The sequence below is a fragment of the Xenopus tropicalis genome, chromosome 8, assembly GCF_000004195.4.
Source record: "Xenopus tropicalis strain Nigerian chromosome 8, UCB_Xtro_10.0, whole genome shotgun sequence".
In the NCBI taxonomy this organism is placed as follows: Eukaryota; Metazoa; Chordata; class Amphibia; order Anura; family Pipidae; genus Xenopus; species Xenopus tropicalis.
Window position 1 is genome coordinate 22,455,108 of NC_030684.2, and position 23,998 is coordinate 22,479,105.

Below are 23,998 nucleotides of genomic sequence, written 5' to 3' on the forward strand. Positions count from 1 at the left end.
TTGTTGATCATTTCCCAATGAATCTCCCTGGACCCCTATTATGATCCAATCACTGTTCTGAGGCTAAACGACTGCAAATTTCACCGGCAGGGTGCTACTAGTCATAACTATAAGAAATAAGAGAAAACCATAGAAAGCAGTAGAGTTTTTTAATATTAGTTTATTTCTAGCAGTATTGCAGTTCTCAGAACTGAATGGCATATCGTATCATGCTTATGGTAATGGGTCTTCAAAGCTTCTTTGTGGTCAGGCTCTTACACAACCCATCCAATGTTAGACAGACCTCTAGGTCTACTGAAGGCAGATGTTTGGAACAGTAGCAATCTAGAATCTAAAAGTTTTTTGTACTAGATACATGTTCTGTCAGAAAGAGGCATAGAACACAAGTCTGCCTTCTTTATAGTGATGAACAGGTTAACCCAAAACATGCAGGTTTAGGCTAAGCAGGTGAGCCCCCAGGTATGAGTTTGGACTGGTGACTGGTCAAAGTACAAGACTTAAGACCAGTTTTGGTGTAGGTTGGAAATTAGCAGGTTAGAATTGAATAATTTTTGACCTGCTCATCACTGCTTAAGAAGGCTACCCAGTTCTTTTCTAGATACATATACCCTCAGAGGGAAACCTAGAACACAAGTCAACTGCTCCAGGCACATCTACCTTCAAAAGGCTGCCTAAAACATTTTCCTGTTTAGATGCATTTACCCTCAGAAAACTGATTTTGAACACAAGACTACTGTTTTAAGCATATTTACCTTCAGAAAGCTACAAAGAACATACTATTTGAATTTACCTTCTGAATGGGACCTGTAACACAGCTCTATTGTTCCAGGCGCATCTACCCTCAGAAGGCTACCTAGAAGCTGTTCTTTTAGATAAATTGACCCACAGATGGAAACCTGGAACACAAGTGCTCTAAGCACATCAACCTTAGGAAGGCTAGCTTAAACACAAGTTTCCTGTTTAGATGCATTTAGCCTTAGAATTGGACCTAAAACACACCTATTGTCCCAGACACATCTACCTTCAGAGGCTACCTAGAACAAAGCTGTTCTCTTTTTGATGCATTTACCCTCAGAAGGGAGACCTCAAACACAAGCCTACTGTTCCTGTTCCCTTTCAAAGAGCTTAAATCCTTTCTAGTTAACAGGGTGAGAAGTCCCTTGCCAAAAAATCATGGGGCAAGACTGTCTCCCTCGCTTGGCACAGGAACAACACTGCACAGAGATTTTTCTTTCCGTACACGAGTGATTAAAAACAAGCACAAAACAAAAGGAAAATAGGGAGAAAGGTGCTTAATATATTTTAGTTTAAAATAGAATATGTACAATTTGGCAGTTTTTCTTTTTAATCTTTAGAACTCTATCTGAAGCAAAGGGGAAGGGGTTGGTATGGGGTGGGTGGGGCTGTGAAAAGTTAAAAAAATAACAAAAACAGTGCATAAAAAAATGTTTTCACTCTGGAAAAATTCCTCTTGTAAGAGCTTTGGCAAGGGAATATCTTTCCATATAGTTTATTTACAGCCCATTTTTGGGGGTAACTCAGCATAAAACCATAGCGGGGGGGTTTCTGAAGGGGCATATGAGTGGCGTTTCAACTGTTCTAGCACTGGGAAAGGTCTAATCTTTCTTACTACAAGTGGTTTGTAAACATGGATTACTTTCCTCCTCCGATGGCGCTACTCATTACGTTCGGTGACGTGGCGAAAGCAAAGAGATGCTCAGATGTGCCATCAGTACTGACAATAATATACTGTCCACCTAAACTAGAGAACTACAGAAGCAATAGGCAAGTTGTTTGTTTAACCACATAAATTACATAACACTGGATACTCCTTTGAAAGCAGAAGGTTCCCATACAGGACAAGATCTTGGGACCCTTCGACCAACAAACAAATGGAGAAGAGACACAAAAAGAACATGATCTTTCCCCGAACCCAGGGAACAATATAAACTGCAGCAAGGCAAAAACTCGGGACACTCACAGCTTCATGTGTTGGATGGAATATAAAAGTCCTTTCCTACTGATGCTTGTCCGATGAGGACTCTTATGTTGGCTTGCGTCATTATGGGATATATGTCCTGGGAGGCTTAACTTTTATAGGAATACAGCCTAACCACCATTAAAAAATCAAGAGCTGGTCTTTCATTAGGTGATGGCTCTATCTTCAATGCTTGATATGTGGTCAGCAGTGACTTCAGAAAGTCTAAGTAGAGAAGTTGAAGCAAATGATATCCATCTGAGGAAGGGTGGCATGGCTCCTGATTCCCCAACAGCAGGTCTACAGAAGTCTTCTCCACCACCCACCACAGCCATTACCCCATTCAGTAGTATCTACTAAAGGATGGTTGTTGCTTTTAGCTTTCATGCAGCAATAAGAAACCCATCTAGTAAATCAGAGTGACCCTTTAGGTGAGCAGAGGCAAGGAGACAGGGCGAGCATGCAGGCAGAAAAAAATAGAGAGTGACCAGATGTTACAGGTCCAACAGACAGCGAGTAACAAACCAAGAGGCAGAAGCATGAGGAGGACCCCAAGGTAGGGCCACACAGTATAGAAGGGAAAGGAGAGATGGAAAATGGCTTTAAAAAAAAAAAAGGAGGAGCAAAAGGTTCCTCAACCAGCAATGGTCATGAGGGGGTGTTTGGATGGATATGGCAGCAAGAAGCCTCTTTCATTGTGGAAACATGGGATGGGGCATTAGAAATATAGAATTCTTTACAACATTTAGAATTCATTAGAACTCTCAGGATATTGTAGACAAAACAAAAAGAATGCCCACAGATCTTTGTCACATGACTTAAAGGAAACAAAGATCCTTAACCAGTAAAAAAACAGCTGTGGCTTTGAGCCTTTACATGGTGACCCCTATTTATACTGCACGGTTAGGGACAACCGACGGCCAAACCACTACCTATCAAAGCCAGTCCTTGGGTGTAATGCTTTACAATACCAGGCCCAATATTTAAGCCAGATTCAGGTTGCTATGATGTGAGACTTTGGCAACCAAACAGCAGTGTTAGAGAAGGGGCAGATAAAGTCTACAACATACTGAGAATTTTTTTTTTTTTCAAACCGTCCCTTTATGATGATTTAAAGGGACACTATCACTAATTTTTACTGAATAATTTGCTTTGTATTATATTATATAAGCCAAATCGTATGTTACAAAATATTCTGCCACTAGGTGGAACGTGTAGTATCAGGCCTTAAGATTCCTGTATTGCTTTCCCATTGCCTTTAACAGATACTGCCTGACACAGCTGTATTAAAGTCAAGGGGAAGCGGCTGGGTTCTCCAGCACCTGAAACACGTCAGGAGACAAAGCTCTCCATGTAGTCCATAGACTCCTCTAGGTCAACATCTGACCTAAAGGAGTCCATGGCTGGAGAATGCAAACAAGCGAGACCTAGATGCTGTGTTGTCCAAGCAAGAAAAATACAGTTTTTAATTAGAATAATAGAATTTTTAATATATTTAAATACTTTGTGTTAAATGATTGCTAAAATGTATAGCATTTAAATTAAAAAAATAAAAAAGCAATAGTGCCCCTTTAATAGTCTGAGACATTTCTGAAGGCCAGGGACGATTGGCCAATGTGCTGAAATGACTGCAAAGCCCCATGGTACGCTGAGAAGCTGCCTGTTAGGACCACGGAGTGCAACAGTTAGCAGAGTGCTGGTTTGTTTGTGCACAATAATGACTACAGGAAAAATTAAAGGACAACCACACACACACAAAAAGTTAGTCTTAATTATCTTGTCTCTCCCCGCCGCTGCCTGTTCACACACAAAGCTGCAACCTTCTGATTTTAATGGCCGTGACTAAAATAAGACACATGGGTTACAGCCGAAGCAACCAAATTCTCTAATGAGACTGTAGTAAAAGGGGTAACACAGGGCAGTGATACAGAATATAGACCTGAGTATATATATATATATATATATATATATACCCAAGTTACGTGTTCCAAGTAATGCTGTGCGTTGCACGTGGAAAAGAAAATCAAGAAAAGTGCAATAAACGAAAGTAGCGACGGGCGAGAGGCCAGAGAATGTGCCTTGGCTATTTTTGGGGGGGATCATTTAAAATAATCAGTGTGTGTGCGTGTTTTACTCCTGTTGGTACAGTCCAGCGGATGGGGGGGGGGGTTTGTGTACATCTGCCTGGGTGTCTCTCCTCCTTTTACAAGCTCGCCCCAGAGTCCTTGCTACCGGCACACCTTTAGGAATCTAGGAAACAAAAAAGAGAGCCAGGTTAATTGCACAGTAGGGGGAGTCGTAGAATTATTAGGGTCCCTGTATACAGAAAACAGGGCAGCTTTTGACTTTACATGCTTTATGAACCCCCTATAACCAACCCCCTGGTCAGCTACATGGAGGAAACAACATTGTTCTCTATACACATAGGCTACATGGGGGATCTGCCCAGGATAGGATTATGTGAACACAGAAAACATAACTACAGAGAAAGCAGACCCTGCAGTTGCAGGAGGGCCCAGGAGTGTAGAGGGCCCAGTAAGGCCCCTATTTAACAAGCAATTTCAATATCTTGGTAGAACAGGTCAATCTACCAAGTTTTGGGGCCCTAAAATAATAATAATATTTATGCCACTGGATAAAAGTTACACTGAATAGCAGAGCACACTGGGGGTAAATAATGGCAATCAGTGCAAGTACCAGCTCTATTTCTCTGCTGGTGGTGGGTCTCCCAAAACAGCCACAGGCCACTGTTTATTGGCGACTGCTGGCCACCAATATCATATTTGAGCTTCTCCAGTGGTTGCTGGCAGGTGTGACATTAGCCTTACTGGTAGCATCCTCCCTTCAATAGACCTACTGACTCAAACCCAGGAGCTGAGAGCCAGCAGGAATCCAGTTATCAATCTCCCCTTCAGGCTTAGGACTCCACCCACTCACGGCGTCTTAATATGCTTCCCCGTAGGGTGGCTTTTTTTTATGCACAAGAACGTCCCTATGTTGCCTGTATCCTGTCCATACTTTCATGGAGGCACCAATTTGTACTAAACACGTCCCCGCTTTCTCAGACACTTTATTAAATCAGCCACAGGATTCTAGAAAAATAATGGTATTTATTATTCTGTTCGAGAGATGCCCAATAGCAAACGGCAGCGCATCTTTACAATCCATGAGCCACAGTCGGACAGACATTAAGACCTGCGTCCTGGGAAACAAGCAGCATAATCGTTTAGGGGACGTTGTTATGGTACGGGAATATGAGAATGAAGAGACCCTTACAAACAGGCAAAACCAGCACTGGGGTTGGGGCATAAGTACTGGGGTGCAACATGCAGTATAAATAAAGATCTTGACCATCAAACTCCTTTTCTGTCTAGTTCTTGCGACAAGGGCCATGGCTACAGATGGCATGAGGCAGTCATGCACAAGGCAGAAAGGACACATTGGTACATATACAGGTGCTGGGCTAGCCTAACTAAAGGATGTCTGACTTTAAAAAGAATTCCTGGGAAAACAGAAACTTTCTGAGTACGCGTGGGTGGCGCTAGCATTGGTAGCGCAGGGGCGGGTTCAATGTTGTCCCACAAAAGGAGACCTGGGGCTGCTCAGATGTCCAGCTGACTGGGGGGCATTGCCTATTGAAGTTAAAGGTTCTGGGCAGCCACAGGTTGTCTCTCTGAGACTGAACCTCCATAATATCTCTGCACTTTAAGCAGTTGTTTTTTTTCCCCCATATGCCCCAAAATTAAGCTGATAACACAATCCCACCGGCTGCCGCAAATGTGCCACGTGAACAGATGCCAGCCCTGTCCCAAAAAAGACAGATGCAAATGGAGGCATTCAAATATAAGTCATGGCACCTTTGGTATTTCTGTCCAAATAAACTTCAATGTAGGATGTTGGCACATAACCCTCCTCCTCCTCCTTCCTGCGGATCCGTGTCCAGCCGTCTCCTTTGTCCTCCTCGATCACGCTGAGTATTTCTCCTTCCGTCACTGATATTGTTCCTTCATTTTCCCCTAACGAGACAAAACAAAGGTCAGTACCCAGCAAGACTTGATTCTAGGACCCCTGTGCACCCATGTGGGCCACGTTTACATTCTTATAAATGGTGGGCACGTACCATCAAATGGGTATATAGCTTTACATGTCCCTATTGTTGGCAGGGGTTCCTCATCGTCAAAATCGTCATCGAATTCCGTAGGGGTCACCTTCACTTCTGGCTCCTGGCTGTTATCTTCCGTGTAACTGCCATCTGGGCTGCTCAAGAGAGGAAACCATAGAAACACTATAGCAACTGACCCCAGGAAGTGGTTCTTGTTTATTATCTATGACCAAACTCTGCATTTGGTTTAAGGGGTTCCCCTGCAGCAAAAAGATATTGGTACAATCCTGAATTCCAAGATAAAGAAAAAGAACCCAAATCTGACACAAGACTCAACCCCTCCTTGAACCCCTCCCTTTAATGTGGCAGTGTAGCCCCTTTCTACATGCCATAGTACCACGCATACTATACTGTACCTCTCTCGATCCTGTGCACAGTTATTAACTGTTTGTGTGTTCTGAGTGTCGTATAAGCCACTTTGTCGGCGTGAGCTATCATTACGTGCCGGAAGCCTGCCCTCCACCTCTGCTAGCCAGCCCTGTGAAAAGACCTCACATCATGAGTACCCCAGGCCAAATGGAAAAACTGATTGAAAGGCAGAGACAGAAGTAGTGGTGGAAAGACAGACACAGAAGTAGTGGTGGAAAAATAGAGACAAAGTAGTTATGGAAAAATAGAGACAGAAGTAGTTATGGAAAAATAGAGACAGAAGTAGTTATGGAAAAATAGAGACAGAAGTAGTTATGGAAAAATAGAGACAGAAGTAGTTATGGAAAAATAGAGACAGAAGTAGTTATGGAAGAACAGAGACAGAAGTAGTTATGGAAAAACAGAGACAGAAGTAGTTATGGAAAAACAGAGACAGAAGTAGTTATGGAAAAACAGAGACAGAAGTAGTTATGGAAAAACAGAGACAGAAGTAGTTATGGAAAAACAGAGACAGAAGTAGTTATGGAAAAACAGAGACAGAAGTAGTTATGGAAAAACAGAGACAGAAGTAAATAGAAAGACAGAGACAGAAGTAGTGATGGAAAGTAGGTGGAAAGATGGAGACATAAGTAAGTGGAAAGACAGAGAAAGAATTAGTGATGGGAAGTTTGAGACAGAAGTAGTGATGGGAAGTCTGAGACAGAAGTAGTGATGGGAAGTCTGAGACAAAAGTAGTGATGGGAAGTCTGAGACAAAAGTAGTGATGGGAAGTCTGAGACAAAAGTAGTGATGTATTTTTGGAAATCAGTAACACCTACATAGTGTTATCTTCTCCTTTATTTATAGAAATGTTCTTGTGGATCAGCACCAACTGCAGCAGAGTAATAACCCACCAGGGACCCTTATCCTTATGCCTATTTTCTGACCTTTTCAAAATAAACTCACCTCAAATTTATGGACTTCCACTCGTAGTTTCTCTATGTTATTCCCAATTTCTACCAACTTCTGCCCCACGCTGGCTGGGTCCCCCATCTGCGGATTTTTCATATACACATCTCTCATCTTGGTTAGGGCATCTCTGTCAGGAACAAGAAAGATCGTTAGACAGTAGGACACCTTGGAATGCTGGGATGTCTCAGAGGGAACTCTGGGAAGTTGCCAGCATCCTTGCCTACCTCTGGTCAATTTCTTTCTGAATGTCCTTGTTGAGTTCGTCCACCTTCTGCTGCAGCTTCTTTCTCCTCTGCTCCGGGGGGAGGTTGCTGAAGTCCTCAGGCGTAGAACCCTGGCGGGAACCAAAACACTGGAACGTCACTTTGATTATCAGCTCTCGCTGCATGCACTGGTCGTAAGCATGCACCACATGCCAAGAAAAGGGACACTAACCCTGGGAACACCACCCTATCTGTGGCTGTAACAAGCTTTCAACTTGCAGTGATTATCCATAGGACTAGTAATGGTATTTTTTTGCTGTGCTTCTGCAACCTAACGCTTTTTTCCTGGTGCAATCAACTGGTGCCGCCTGTCTGAAACACATGGCACGAGGAAGTTGGCGGCACAACACTGTCAGGCAGAGAAGGCAATGACCCATTCACTGGTGTGGAAAAGTGAAAGTGGCTATGGGGACATATTCACAGTCCCTGACAGACAGCATGAGTTGGTTGCACCAGGAAAATAGATCACTGTAATAAAATATGACAAAATAGGCTGTATGCTGTAATAAGGAATTTTGGGGTTCCACCTGGCGCAACAGATCCTTATGGGAGCTACGTAATATAATGAGTAGGAGGTAGGGCAACTTATACTGTAGATGGCGACCAGGCAGCTTGGGCCGCATTTACCTCCTTAAACACACGGTGGTGCTGTTGGGCTGATGATCTGTGCATCGAAATGAGCCCAATGGAGAGAAATAATGTGTTGCACCACCCTGGGCTGCATGGACGGTGCAGTACGGCTGTTTTTGCGTCCAGACCATTCCTTCTATGTATATTGGTATTTAGACATATGCATTTATCATATACAAAGAGACATTCTCTACAGACACCATCAGCCACAGCCCAAAAAGTCAGTCTACAGAGACTCCAAAGAGAATATGAGATAAGAAGGGAAGAATTAATCATGGTAAGGATACAAAATAAACAGTGATCATTTATTAAGCACATTTATAATGCTGGCGTAACGTTGCCTTTAATTAGTGGAGTAATAACACTCTTTATAGGGACCGCAGCAATGGCCAAACCATGTGATCTGCATATATATAAATATATATACTATATATACACAGACCCTGGATGTGTCTGGGCCCCCAAGCAGTCATGTTGTTAGGTATTGTTCCAATGGTGTTGGAACATACACACTGGTGTTATGTAAGGTTACTTTTCATTTGTCAGAGAATACGGTAAAACAAATACTGTTAATCACAGATCATCTGATTAATCTGACACCTTCTCCGATTGGTTGGACAAAGGACATATAGAATTTAGAAGGAAAGGAAATAACCGGATTATGCACAGCACACAATTCATGCAATCTATGGGCAAAACCAGAGGCACAGTGGGGCACAGCTAGAACCTTGGGGTTCCAATCATGTGGTTCCCAATATTCTATCCAATGAAAGGGAAGAGATTTCTTTGGTGGGAAAGGAAGCATGAAAGGTGCAACAGTTGCCTCCAGGGGTGCCCTGTGCCTCGGATTATGCCTGGGTTTTACTAGAGAACAGCCCTCCAGGGGGGGGGGGGACATGCTAAAATGGTTCTTACCAGCTTCAGAGAAAGCTTCATTTGGAAGGAGGAAAAGCAGAGAAAGAGAGAGAAAACAAGAGCACATCAGCTGATGGAGGTTCTGCAGCCAGTTTCTCTGGCCAAAAGCGGTGACTAACACTATGGCACACACTAACCCGATGGAAATGTGGAACAAACTGGTTAAACCTGTGCTAAAAGTTCACAAGGTCAGAGGCTCACAATGCCAAAATGGCCAAACGTACGTTATGATGGTGCCCAGGGAGGCCGTGGCGCTGCAGTTTATGCATACATGGTTGTTATTCCTGGGATTGAAGCTTGGAAGGTTCTAACAGATTCCCTGCAGGACACCTCCTCTTTAATATACTCATTCAGTACAAATATGTCCCTTCTTCCCCCCAGCGCTGCTTACTGGCTAATCCCTAACCAATGGCCAATAACCAATAAGTAACAAGTTGCTCATCAGCCCCATGGTCAGGCCTGGACTGGCAATCTTTGTACTGGGGCCACTGTAAGATGTCATAGGCAGTTACTGTTTGGGTTACTTTGTACTTGAAATGCCAGGGTCTATTTTGAATCCCAGTCCAGGCCTGCCAATGTTGCCAATGTCAGAGTGGGGGAGTCGGGGCCCACTGGAAAACCCAATCCAAGGGCCCACCACACTGGCCTCTTCTTACTCCTGAATTACTGAATTGTGCGCAATATATACAGTGACTTTGCTCCACCTTAATCCCTTTTTTCCAATATTCTTTGTGAATATAATGACAGGGCTAAGGCAAACAAAGAGCACTCAGGGTATCAGACAGTACCCATGGGAGTGCCCACGAGAATACCCATGGGAGTGCCCATGAGAATACCCATGAGAGTGCCCATGAGAATACCCATGAGAGTGCCCATGAGAATACCCATGAGAGTGCCCATGAGAATACCCATGAGAGTGCCCATGAGAATACCCATGAGAGGGCCCATGAGAGGGCCGCACTGTTACTGGCTGAGTTCATCCCCTCCCTCTCACATTTGTTTTGTAACATGCAGAACATGGTGGATCCCCTACTGTGGAGCTGTGCGAAGGGGATAATGAATTCAGGCGGAATTGCCATCGCGGGGACTGAAGGCAAATCTGCACTGCCGGTAACCCTTACTAATCCATATAGCAGGCCTGCTACACCCCTGCACCGTGTCGCTCCAGCCCCTGGTGTTTGACCTTCCCCAGATATGGGAAGGGGAGGAGGATGGGGCTCAGTACAGTGAGCGGGCGAGGTGACAGATGTAGATGCTGCAGTGACATGAAGGGGAGCATACCAAATACCCATGCAGAAAGCTAATCAGCAGATACAGGGGATGGAACAGGGGGGCTACAGCTGACTTTTGTCCTTTGCCTGCTCAGGGCTTGTGATCTGGAGACTGCGGATGTTCATGCACCAGCTGCTGTAATGTTGGGTGGCGTTACCCAAAATGCAATGCTACAGTAGCAAATACAGCGCTTCAGCAGCAGGGGTGCCCACCGCAAGGGGAACTCAATACACACTGCATGAAATCTCTTTATATCAACACACACACAATGACATGAAAAAGACCCCCATACTATTAAAGGAGAAGTAAACCTTCCCAAAGAACTAGAAGTGCTGCAGCTTTACCACAGTGGTCCTCAACAGGGGCATAGAGCTGACTCCCACAGTCCTTGGCCCCCACCGAGGGACAGTTGCACACAGACAGTAGTAATGGAATGTCGGCCAGGCATGCAGAGTTTTCATGCAGTTTAATTTCCAGACAAGGCATACGACTCAATTAAACTGACCAACTCTGCTGCCTTCTAGCCAACTTTTGATGGACCACAATAAAAGGGGTAAGGAATGACCCATCTGGAATCATATATATTGGGTCAACAAGCAATTCAGTGCAGCAAGAGGGCTTTACACACCAGTACTGGCAATGCCAGTTCCACCCAGTGGTGGGCCGCTCTCCAGGCCCTGCCAATAGAGTATGAGCCTTTATAGGGACCCGCTTGTGAACTTTCGCATAGATCGGACGGATGCAGGTCTAGATCTGAAGTACAGATGCACGCAAACACGCAGCCAGGAACACAGACATTTCCTGAGGGTAAGCGCCGAACATTATTGGTGGGGCAGCTACATTCACCCAACATGTCCTCGCTACTGGTCCCTGCAGGGGTCACATTAGTGCCACACAAACACATAGCAGCTACAACTGCCCTAGAGCTAGAGAATAATACTCTAACAGCAGAGCAAAGGGGAAAAAAGGCAGCAGATATTCTCCTATCTAGAATAAAGCTATGGGGGGGGGGGGGGGGGGGGCGCTAATGAGGAGTTAAATGTGTTTTTGGCACTGCTATTTCTCAACTGGCCCCCTACAGGGCCAGACTACAGACTGCCTGGCTACTCTAGCTTTCTTGTCAGGGACTTTTACCCCAGTTTGGTGGTATCTCTCTGCACAGACTATGAGCTGTTCCTGCTGAATTGTGCTTAATACAGGGGAATCCCTATGCTTTCATAGTTTTATGGTATCTCTCTGTATAGGCTATGAGCAAACTTAGGCGGCTCTTCCTGCTGAATTGTGCTTAGTACAGGGTTATTCCTATGCTGCCATAGTTTTATGGTATCTCTCTGTACAGGCTATCAGGAAACTTAAGCTAGCCATACACGCACCGATAATATCGTTTGAAACCTCGTTTTGTACGATATTCGGTGCGTGTATGGCAAGTCGGTGAGTCGAACGATATTGCAGGATGCTGCTGATATTGGTCGACTTGCTGATCGGGCCGGTTTAAAGATTTTGATCGGGCGCCATAGAAGGCGCCTGAGCAAAATCTGTCTTCGGGGCTGAATCGGCAGAAGGAGGTAGAAATCCTATTGTTTCTACCTCCTTATCTGCTGTTTCAGCCCTGAATAGTTAGTGGCGGGTTGTACGATCTAAAATCGCCACGTGTGTGGCCACCTTAAGAGGCTGTTCCTGCTGAATTGTGCTTAGTACAGGGGAATCCCTATGCTGCCATAGTTTTATGGTATCTCTCTGTACAGGCTATGAGCAAAAAGGGGCTGTTCCTGCTGAATTGTGCTTAGTACAGAGGAATATCTATGCTGCTATAGTTTTACAGCTTGCTACCCAACCACTATTTCTCAAACTTGCCTGTAAGTGTTTCCTATATATCTGTGATCAATACCAGAAGCTTTTTCCTATTAACCAGCATGACTTTTAGCTTTTGCAGCCGTCCCGGAGCAGCGTTCTTGGACCGGAACCAGCAGTGTTCTCATCTCCACGCATTTAGAATAAGATCAGCTGTCTGATCTCTACCCACTGCCACAGGCTACACCCTAATGCGGTTACTATCCCACACAATGACACAGTGCCAGTGAAAAAAAGCACATTTAATGTTGTTTACTAGGAACGTCTGACTTTCAAGCTGTCATTTTGGGGACTATGATAAGACTAGAGTGGGGCGGCACAGCTCTGTGAGGTCAGTAGCACAAGATGGAGGGCAGAACTCCTGCAGGCACAGCTCTGCCAGGTTAGTAGCACAAAATGGGAGAGCAGAACGCCAAAGGGCACAGCTCTGTGAGGTCATTAGCACAAGATGGAGAGCTGGATGCCAACGTTTGTGTTTAGACATAGAGAAATTGACAAATTTTTGCGGAGCCAGGGATGCCTGAAACTCTTTATTAACCCTTAGCCTTTCCATGCACCTAACTGTCTGGCCATGCATTAGTACTGGGGAGCCATGAGGAAGGAATGTAGGCTTCAGCTAGCGGAGAATATTAGTGCCAACCAGCAGTGTAAGCAGGTGCTGCAGTTGGACTCCCATAGCTGGTGTTAGTGACTGCAAGAGCTGGCTGTCCGCCTATCACAGCGAGACTTACAACATATTCCCTAGCCTCAAAGGCACACGTGGGCTTCCCTATAGTCCTCTTCATCATCCCTTTGTCAGCACACACAGACTCTGTCTGCTGGAGGGGCTCAGCCAGAAAACAAAAGCAAGAAGGTGGTTAATAATATTAGTACCATGTTGCCAGTGCTTCAACTGCCCCCTGCATCTAACCAGCCGCCGGCACCCTAAAGGAAGTTGAAAGGCTACAAATATCAAACCAGCCCAGATGTACGGCAGCCCTATAACAGTAATGATCCAGGCCTTTAAACTTGTCCACAGGAGCTCACCATCTTGGATCTTACTAGGTGTGCCAGTGGCTCTGTACATGCTCAGTATGAAACTATTTTTTGTTAAGCTTTAGTTCTCCTTTACACTCCTTTAGCACTGAGCAGAGGAAAATAGTAATACTGTTGTGCAGTTGCCTGGGACTATAGCAGGGACCTATAAGGGGTAACTGGTATCTAGATGCATAAGTGATGGGTTAGATGTAAGAGAAAGTGCCCAGCGGCCACCCACGTACAGATGTTTGGCAAAGGAAAGCACACATGAAGACAACAGGGAGACCCAATTCTTCTGGTCCGCCTTCTCTTAGACAGAATGAATAAGTGAATGGGAAGCCCTACTGCCTTCAAATAATTGATTCATGCTGTAAGCCAGGGACAAGTGTTGTGAGCTGGTTGCACCACTATCCTTGCTAGGCTGATTGAAGCTAAGGTCTATATTCATTTGTGACTCAAGTGATTTCAGCCTGGGCTGCGGCTCACTGGCTGCTGGGAGGGTGGAATAATGGACTTAATGACAGATGAAGCCCTCTCATTAATAATGGGGCTGTTATTCATGTAGAGAAGAGACAATAAATGGCTTATTAAAAACACTGTTTGGCTTTTGTACTATGAGTTGCACCCCTTATAGCCCCTACACCTACGTGTTCATGGTTAGAGCTGTTAGCACCATTTATTTAAGTGCAAGGTGCACGAAGCCCTGTGCTTGTGCCCTGAGAAGGATGAAGTATAGGCTCCATTGTGTGGCCTAAATGACTTGCAAGGTAGAAGAGTTCCAGGGGGTACCCATGTCTGTCCCCAGAGGGTCGTAGGTATGGGCACTGCCATATTAAGGTTGTGGCTTTGGGCACTGCCATACTGAGGGTCGTACATATGGGCACTGCCATACTGAGAGTCGTACCTATGGGGACTGCCATACTGAGGGTCGTGCCTATGGGCACTGCCATATTAAGGTTGTAGCTTTGGGCACTGCCATACTGAGGGTCGTAGCTATGGGCTCTGTCATACTGAGGGTCGTAGCTATGGGCACTGCCATACTGAGGGTCGTACCTATGGGCACTGCCATACTGAGGGTCGTACCTATGGGCACTGCCATACTGAGGGTCGTACCTATGGGCACTGCCCTACTGAGGTTCGTACCTATGGGCACTGCCATACTGAAGGACGTACCTATGGGCACTGCCATACTGAAGGTCGTACCTATGGGCACTGCCATACTGAGGGTCGTACCTATGGGCACTGCCATACTGAGGGTCGTACCTATGGGCACTGCTATACTGAGGGTCGTACCTATGGGCACTGCCATACTGAAGGTCGTACCTATGGGCACTGTCATACCGGGCACTGCCATACTGAGGGTCGTAGCTATGGGCACTGCCATACTGAGGGTCGTAGCTATGGGTACTGACATACTGAGGATCGTATCTATGGGCACTGACATACTGAGGGTCGTAGCTATGGGCACTGCCATACTGAAGGTCGTACCTATGGGCACTGTCATACCGGGCACTGCCATACTGAGGGTCGTAGCTATGGACACTGCCATACTAAGGGTCGTAGCTATGGGTACTGACATACTGAGGGTCGTAGCTATGGGCACTGACATACTGAGGGTCGTAGCTATGGGCACTGACATACTGAGGGTCGTAGCTATGGGCACTGTCATACTGAGGGTCGTACCTATGGGCACTGCCATAATGAGGATCGTACCTATCGCGCTGCCATACTGAGCCTACAGGTTGCGCCTATGGGTTCCAAGAGCAAATGCCTGGCAGGCAAGGTGCAAAGTGTGCAAAAAATGTGGTTACACTGGGCACCCCTTTGTAAATGAGCTTGGGTGTGCAGTTTCCTAGCAATTTTGCAGTTGGTCTTCATAATTTATTTTTTTATAGTTTTTGAATTATTTGCCTTCTTCTTCTACATCTTTTGATCTTTCAAATGGAGGTCACTCTGTGAAGTTAATTTTATTGTTACTTTTAATTACTTATCTACCTGTTCAGTCCCTCCACAATACTATTTGCGGTGTCCACTGCCTGGTTGCTAGGGAAAATAAAAAGTTGCTTAAATACCATATTGGAGTGCTGCTGAACCAAAAGCTAAACAACTAGAAAACCATAAAAAAATGATGACCAATTGCAAAAGGTTTAAGAATATCCCTGTCTACATCATGCTAAAAGCAGTCCCTATAGTGCAATGTGTTCCACAAACAGACCATTCAATACAATGGAATAGGAGATGCCTTTTTGCATCGCGAGTCAAATGTACGACCCAAGCCTCCAACAGTCACTGATTTTAAAGGGTTAGTCCACCTTTTCATTAACTTTTAGTATATTTTAGAGCAGGGATCCCCAACCTCTTTTACCCATGAGCCACACTTAGATGTAAAAAGTGTTGGTCAACCACATAAGTATGAAAAAATTCTTTGGCGATGCCAAATAAGTACTGTGATTGGCTATTTGGTAGCCCCATGTGGCTCTGCTTGGGGTAAAACAGTGTCTCTGTGCTTCCAAAACTTGCCTCCAAGCCAGTAAAAATGGCACCTACTTTGAAGCCACTGGGAGCAATATCAAAGGGGGTGGTGAGAAACATGTTGCTCCTAAGCTACTGGTTGGAGATCACTGTTGTAGCGAGTGCTTTCCTGAGACAATCTGCAATTGGTCTTCATTTTTTATTATTTATGGTTTTTAGTTATTTAGCTTTTTGCTTGGAATTTTAGTAGCTATCCGGTTGCTAGGGTACAAATTACTCAGCAAAAAAGCAGTGGTTTGAATGAGAAACTGGAATATGAATAGGAAAGGGCCTTAATAGAAAGCTAAGTAATACGAAGTAACAATAACAATAAAACTATAGCTTCAAAGAGCAATAGATTTTTGGCTGCCGGGGTCAGTGACCCCCTATTTGAAAGCTGAAAAGAGTTGGAAGAGGAAAGCAAATAGTTCAAAAACTATTAGAAAAAAAATTGAAGACCAAATGAAAAGTTGCTAAAAATCGGACATTCTATAACATACTAAAAGTTACCGTAAAGGTGAAACAAACCCTTAAGGCAGCACTCCACCCAATGGTGCATACAAGACACCCCTGAAAGTAAGCCTGAGTTGCTGACAGATAGGACAAGCCCTGAATAACTATTTATGCAACAAGTATACAAAAGCAATGATGAACAGGGAGCATGAGAGACAGAGCACAACTTACCCCTCGCTTTAGGCTTCGGAAGCAGTGCATTTTGGGTTTGGAAGTCATGAAGTCGTTGAAGCGGTGGGAGAGGGGTTCCTTTTGCTGCTTGGGAGAGTGGGGGCCATTGGGAACAGCAGAGGGAGAGGAAGAGGCAGGTGGAGGAGGAGGGGGCTGATGAGGGGATGTTAGGAGGGACATAAGCTATGTATAAGAAAAGGAGCAGTGATAGAATATAAACAAAATAAACAAAAAGGTATAGGAAAAAAAAAAACAAAACAAAATCAAAATGAGGATTAAACAATACTTATTCCCAACAGAAGAAAAAATAAAGGATAAATATGAAATGGCCGTGGAGTGGAGAAGTCAGAACGTCAAGAGAAGATAAATGGAATTAGAAACACCATGGATGGAAACCGGAAAGGGGGAGGACAGCTCATGCATATATCCGGCCATGCAAAATATCCTTTCATTGCTTTCTAAATGCCTCTTTTCTCAGGAGGATGGGTGCAACCTAAACCATAAGCAAAACAAGTTGGTGGCACCCAAAACAACAGCTTTCCCACCATCCTTGCCATGCAATATAACCGTGCTGATGAGATGGATCCCTTGTACAATTAGGAGTGAAAAATTTGTCAAATATGAGCCCCAATCATCAACAATATTGTCCCCCCAAATTAACCAAACCTTGCACAAGGGGGAAATTTGGAGATACAGGATATCATTAAAAAAAAAAAAAAAAAAAAAGGCAGATGAAAGGAATGTTTTGATTCGCTCAGAAGCGCATCCACCAGTGCAATGTATTGGCCCAGAACCTGACGAAAGAAAGAGGGTGGCGGCACAGGTGAAGCCGGAGAGTGAAATAATTTTAGGAGACTTGAATGGGGAGACATGAAAGCTGGGTGCCTCTATGATGTTACCAAGTGTTTAAATGGCAACAAGGCACTCCAAGCCTCAGGCGGAACTTCATTCAAGTGTGCCAGGGCAGCAACCCTTTCATCCCTGAATACTTGGGGTGCCAAATGGGCGCCAATTGTTTTGTAAGACTGTGCCAAAATCATTCAATATTGAGTAAGGGCTTTATGGTGCATATGCTAGTCAGGGCTGAAGGGGTCTTGCCGATGCTGAATTAATGCCATGGTGAGGTGGGGGGCACATACCCACGTTCCCGATGCCCAGTTTGAGAAATGAAAGGCCGGGAATCTGGCATGTTTATAGCGAGTCACATAAACAGCTGGCTGAAATGAGAGAGCAGTTAACATGCGGATTATTATGAAGAGCCATGAATCGAGTAATGGAGGAAATAAAAATCATGGCGGAGGTATGAGAAAACAAATAACAACATCAAAAAAATACCATGAAACCTACAAAGAAAATGAAGAGAATGGAAATGAGGCTTTTCCCAAATGAATAATCCAAAAAATAAATAAAACAAATAAATAACAAAAGGCAAAACACCCAACTGAAAACGCCGGGAGATTAAGCGGTGAGAAACAGCGGAATCACCGGCAGTCCTTACCTTGTTTTTCTTGATGAAAGGCCAGAGTTTGTTGCGGGATTTACTCGGAACCTTGGGGTCGGACTTGCAGTCGGCCTTGGTCAGGCTGGTGTCGGACACTGTGCGCTTCATGGACTGCGTGAAGTCTTCGAAGTCAATGTCTCCCGGAGGTTCAAACCCTGATTTGAAGGATTCTATGACCATCTGGGAATCCTAGAACACAATGAGTATGCAACTTAATCAGCATGGCACCAATAATTCCATCACCTTATGGGGATTAAGAGTCCAAGTATTGCTTAAAGGGGTGGTTCGCCAACATGTCATGGAATGGCCTATTCTTAGCAAGTTTTCAGTTGGTCTTCCATTTTTATAGTTTTTGAATTATTACCTATCCTCACTGCTTTCCAGCTTTACACCCTGGCACCCAAAAAGCTTTTGTTCTGTGAGGCTACAATGTTATAGTTATTGTTACTTTTTATTCCTCACCTTTCAATTTAGGCCCTCCTCTCCTGTCTCTCTTTGAAACCACTGCCTGGTTGCTAGGTTAAAATGGACCCAAGCAACCTGATTCCAAACTGCTAAATCAAAAAGCTAAATAAAAAATAAAAATAAAGGTAAATAAAAAAAATGCAGACCAAGTGCAAATAGTCTCAGAACAGCACTCTCTTAGCCGTAAAGCAAGGCAGTGCTCAATCCTATGCAAGACCCCCTCTCACCCCAACCATTATACAGCACCCCCAGCCGTTAGAATAATGGCAGGATCAGTACAAGTTCTGCAGGTAGAGGGAGAGTGGAATTTAGCTTTGAGTGGTGCTCGGCAGGGATAAGGAAAGCTCTGACACACTTGACCGCTGTGCCTCTCTGTCGTATTATTTACACACTGCAATTGGATCAGGAACACCACTGCCCTATCATTAAGGTTTGTGTGCGGGTCACTGCTTAGTAATACAAACAAGTAAAAGGCAGCAGAGCCATGCAGCGACCCCCCCAATATGGTTATGTTTAACTTAGGAATTCCATACGGGCAACTGATAGGCTGTAACTATTTCAGCTCTGGTGCTTAGTTTTATTCCCCGCCCCGCTACAGCGTTGCTTGGTGCAGCTTTCTGTCATTTCAGAATGTCTCATTTGGCCTTTATCTGCCCCAAGGAATACCATTGGTTGAAATGAGCCCAGGGGGTACTTTATATAAATACTAGGGATGAACTGGACACAGGATTTGGCTGAATGTCCACAAATTCTGAAGGATTCAGATGAACTGAATCCAAGTCCTTAAAGTGAATGGGTCCCTATGGTAATTAATAGGAATGCATCAGTACTACTCCTCTCCCGACCTTGCTCGGCAACTTGCAACAAATCTTTCCCCTTTTGTTCACAGTGCTGATATAGTTACAGATAGCAGTAACTAGGGGTAGGCAGGGAGCAGAAATATGTACCTAGTGCCCCCTCAACATTGCACCCCAAACATGTGCCAGAGTGCTCAGCTTAACCATTTCAATGCTTAATCAAAACAGGATTTCTTTTCAAAATAAGTTCTGCCTGTGTAAGCGTGCATTTTTCATTGCATGAACATTAAAATGCACATGTGCTGTTTGCAGATGAAAGTGCCACTGAAGATGCGTAAGAGGGAAAATGGCAGCTGGGTGAAAACTGCTATTTGTTTATGGACTATATGCAATACAAATGGTGTGGTTTGAGTGAGGAAGATGTACTCAACTTATATACATGGTAGGAAAATGTAGGGTTTACATATTCTTTAACCATTCACATCAGTCCATTCTTGCACCTTTCACCATTGGCCTAAAAAATACCCATACCATTTGGCTGTAATTTTAAAGGAAAACTATACCCTTTTATTATTAACCAACATATAGTTACTATCACATTAAGTGGCCTATTAAAGAATCTTACCACACTGGAATATATATATATCAGTAAATGTTGTCCTTTAACATCTTTTCCCTTGAGCCACCATTTTGTGAGGGTCTGTGTGCTCTTTTAGAGATCACCTGACAGGAAATAATGCAGCTCTAACTGCAAGAGGAAGTATTGTGGGAGCAAAAGACAGAAATTTGTTCATTAAGTAGTTGGTGGGGCCTAGCATGTATGTGTGCCTTGGCTTGACTGCGCCATGAATCGTACAATCCAAGAGGGCAGCCCTTAGAACTTAAAATGGAAATGTGGTATTCAGGATTACCCAATGGCACATATTTTTTATGAAAATGGTTTATTTAGATGAAGCAGGGTTTTACATATGAGCTGTTTTATGCAGTGTTCTTTTCTAGAGGCCTACAATGTAGAGAGAACTTCTACTGGGCCTACTTTTATTTAGGCGATATTCTTATTTACATTTTGCTCATATTTCAAGGTTTGGATTTGGTTCAGTACTTGGTTGAATTAGAATCCAGAATTTGGACAAACCTAAAAGTTCTGCATTTGGTGTGTGACTGAAAATTTACCCAAAAAAAGCTGAATTCCACTGATGAAATCACAACTATACACTGAGGTTTTGTTACTATACACTGAGGTAAAGAAGTTAATAGGGAAAAAAAGGAAAGCTTTTAAGAAATATAAGTCAGAGGGGACAGTAGCTGCATTTAATGAATATAAACACTATAACAAGTGTTGTAAAACAGCAATCCGGAAGGCAAAGATAGAAAATGAGGAGCGCATTGCGGCAGAGGCCAAGACTAACCCCAACAAGTTTTTTAAGTATATTAATATTAAAAAGATGCAGGTTGAGGGTGTGGCCCCATTGAGTTATAGTAACAATATGGTTACAGCGGATACAGAAAAGGCAGATGTGCTTAACCAGTTCTTTTCTTCCGTGTATACAGTAGAGGAACCAGAGTGCCGAGTCCCACCAAATAGCTGCACTGTTGCCTCAGCTCTAACTACACAGTGGTTGACACAGGATATGGTGCTTAAAGGTTTACACAAGATAAATGTGAACAAGGCACCTGGGCCAGATGGAATACACCCTCGGGTACTGAGAGAGCTAGGGTCAGAATTAAAATGGCCCTTGTTTCTGATATTCTCAGACTCGCTTTCATCAGGTATGGTACCTAGGGATTGGAAGAAGGCGAATGTCATTCCTATATTTAAAAAGGGAGTAAGATCTCAGCCTGGCAATTATAGGCCTGTGGCATCCGTGGTGGGCAACCTATTTGAAGGCTTGTTAAGGGATCACATACAAAATTATGTACTGGAGAATGGCATTATGAGCATGGCTTTATAAAGGGCAGGTCATGTCAGACCAATTTAATTGCTTTTTATGATGAGGTACCAGTAAGTAAGAAGCAGAACAGTGGGGATGCAGTAGATATAATCTATTTGGATTTTGCCAAAGCATTTGATACTGTTCCCCACAAACGACTGCTTTCTAAACTGAAGTCGTTTGCACATGGATAGAAAACTGGCTACAGGATCGCGTACAGAGGGTGGTTGTTAATGGTACATTCTCTACTTGGAATAAGGTTCTCAGTGGGGTCCCTCAGGGTTCTGTACTGGGTCCATTTTTGTTTAATTTGTTCATAAATTACTTAGGGGAGGGTATTATAAGTAATGTATCAGTGTTTGCAGATGACACAAAACTCTGCAGACCAGTCAATTCTATCCAGAATGTGGCATCCTTGCAGCAGGATCTTGACCAACTGGCAATCTGGGCGGCTAAGTGGCAGATGAGATTTAATGTGGATAAATGTAAGGTCATGCACCTGGGATGTAAAAATATACAAGCCACTTATACCCTTAATGGGACTGCACTAGGCAAATCCATAATTGGGAAGGACCTTGGAGTCCTTGTAGATAATAAACTTGGCTGTAGCAAGCAATGCCAGGCAGCAGCTGCAAGGGCAAACAAGGTTTTGAGCTTTATTAAAAGGGGTATAGATTCACAGGAGGAGGGGGTTATTCTTCCCCTTTACAGAGCGCTGGTAAGGCCCCCATCTAGAATATGCTGTTCAGTTTTGGTCTCCAGTGCTCAAACGGGATATTATTGAGTTAGAGGGGGTCCAGAGAAGGGCAACTAAGCTGGTAAAGGGTATGGAAAGTCTCGTTTAGAAGAAGGGAGGTTCCATTTAAATATTCGGAAAGGATTTTTTACTGTGAGAGCTGTGAAGTTGTGGAATTCCCTTCCCGAATCAGTCGTGCTGGCTGATACATTATATAGCTTTAAGAAGGGGCTGGATGGATTCTTAGCAAGTGAGGGAATACAGGGTTATGGGAGATAGCTCTTAGTACAAGTTGATCCAGGGACTGGTCCGATTGCCATCTTGGAGTCAGGAAGGAATTTTTTCCCCTCTGCGGCAAATCAGAGAGGCTTCAGATGGGATTTTTTGCCTTCCTCTGGATCAACAATAAGTTAGGCAGGTTATATATAGTCATAATGGTTGAACGTGATGGACGTATGTCTTTTTTCAACCCAACTTACTATGTTACTATGTTACAACAAAAGATACACTAAATACTGACAATGAGGGTTACTTTCTCACGGGTAACAGGAAAGGTAAAACGTTTTATCGAATTGCTCGGCTTCCTCGCTGTGGGTCAGGATTTCCCAGCGCCTGACAACAGATAACAGGGTTAAAGGATAGACAGTTCCAGTGAGAGCAAATCCCAGCACAGGAAGGATGTCAGCAGTCCAGGAGAGATACGGCTATCTATCTGACCAACATGGAAGCCGCGGTTTGGAATGGTGCCCAGAGAGGAGCCACTGGCTAAGCAGCTCATTCTAGATGGACACTACAGCCAGCAATAAAATGGATTTTAGGTTTGAGCATAGGAAATACTAGCATTAAAAAAAAGCTCTGCTTGTGGCTTAAAAGCTATTTGTATATGTAATTTTTATGGAACACAGTGTTTGTTTATATCTCTGGTTCTGACTCTTGAAACAACGTAGTAGAGATCTCCTCCAGGTCTGTTAATCACCTTTGGATCGAGACCCGCACCCACCCTAACACACCCATTCTCAACATAGGCTCGAAGTGATGAAAAAATTTCTGGGAGCAAACCCGAAACTGCAACAGCCCCCCTAGTTAACATCATAGATGGCACCAAGGGGAGGACTCTAGTAAGTTCCACTGTCCCACCAGTAATGAGGGAGCACAGCACACAAGTTATGTGAGCTTTGGCAGGGCAATTCTTGGCCCATCATAAGGAAGAACATTGCGGATACTCACTTGCTTCTCACTGATGGACTCTGCAGATTTTGTGATTCCATCGAGACACTTTCCGATGATTGGGACCACTTGGCGATCTATGTCTGCATAAGTTTTCAGGGATTCTCCCATCCTTCCTATCTTCTTCTCCTCCATATCTTGAAGTTTCTAGGGGAATTAACATACCAATATTACAAAGGATTGTATTGCATATTCCAGCTCATGCCCTGAGGGGATACTGTCCCTTTAGCTGGGGGATCACACTGTAGAAGGTTTTGGGATTGGGGTGGGACCAGGGCACAGCTGCCGTTAGGCGGGTTGAGTTTCTCAATCCCAAAACCTTGATGGCTGGATATGATTCCAGCATTTGTGAGACCAGTAGATGGCTCAGTGGAGGTCATATCTTAAATATATATATCTTAAATTTTAAAAAGAAAAATTAACAAGGGAAGGTTTTGGGATTGGAGTGGAACCAAGGGCACTGCTGCCTTAATACTGCACATGCTCGCTGCCTCTGCTCCAATGGGAATCAATCAGGCATGCCCAGTAGACCCTTCGACAATCTTCACAGTCAAAGGGAGAAGGAAAATTTAGCAAAGACAATGGTGTGGAGCTTCATGCTAGACAAGGAAGCAGCAGAAAAATCTGAAGTTAAGCTGCTTGTGATAAAGAATCTGCATAAGACTGAGTGAAGGGAGAAAGGTATGTTATGCTGGGGGCTGTATAAAGTCTTTTTAGAGGCTTTTATGATAAAAGGGT

The 23,998-nt window shown here is 44.1% G+C and overlaps 1 protein-coding gene across 26 annotated transcripts in view; it reads right to left on the minus strand.

Moving 5' to 3' along the window:
- Window positions 1-140: 140 nt before the first annotated feature.
- Window positions 141-23,998, minus strand: part of fnbp1 (formin binding protein 1) — a 103,446-nt gene continuing 79,588 nt past the window's right edge. Inside the window, exons 8-19 of one of the 26 annotated variants that reach the window (XM_031890579.1) lie at window positions 23,261-23,407; window positions 18,102-18,293; window positions 17,743-17,820; window positions 16,604-16,786; window positions 13,123-13,218; window positions 9,269-9,283; window positions 7,685-7,812; window positions 7,455-7,587; window positions 6,497-6,618; window positions 6,099-6,238; window positions 5,836-5,994; window positions 141-4,228 (exon numbers count right to left, since the gene is read on the minus strand). In XM_031890579.1, coding sequence (XP_031746439.1) covers window positions 4,221-4,228; window positions 5,836-5,994; window positions 6,099-6,238; window positions 6,497-6,618; window positions 7,455-7,587; window positions 7,685-7,812; window positions 9,269-9,283; window positions 13,123-13,218; window positions 16,604-16,786; window positions 17,743-17,820; window positions 18,102-18,293; window positions 23,261-23,407 — 1,401 coding nt within the window. In that variant the 3' untranslated portion in view covers window positions 141-4,220. 26 annotated transcript variants of the gene reach the window in all.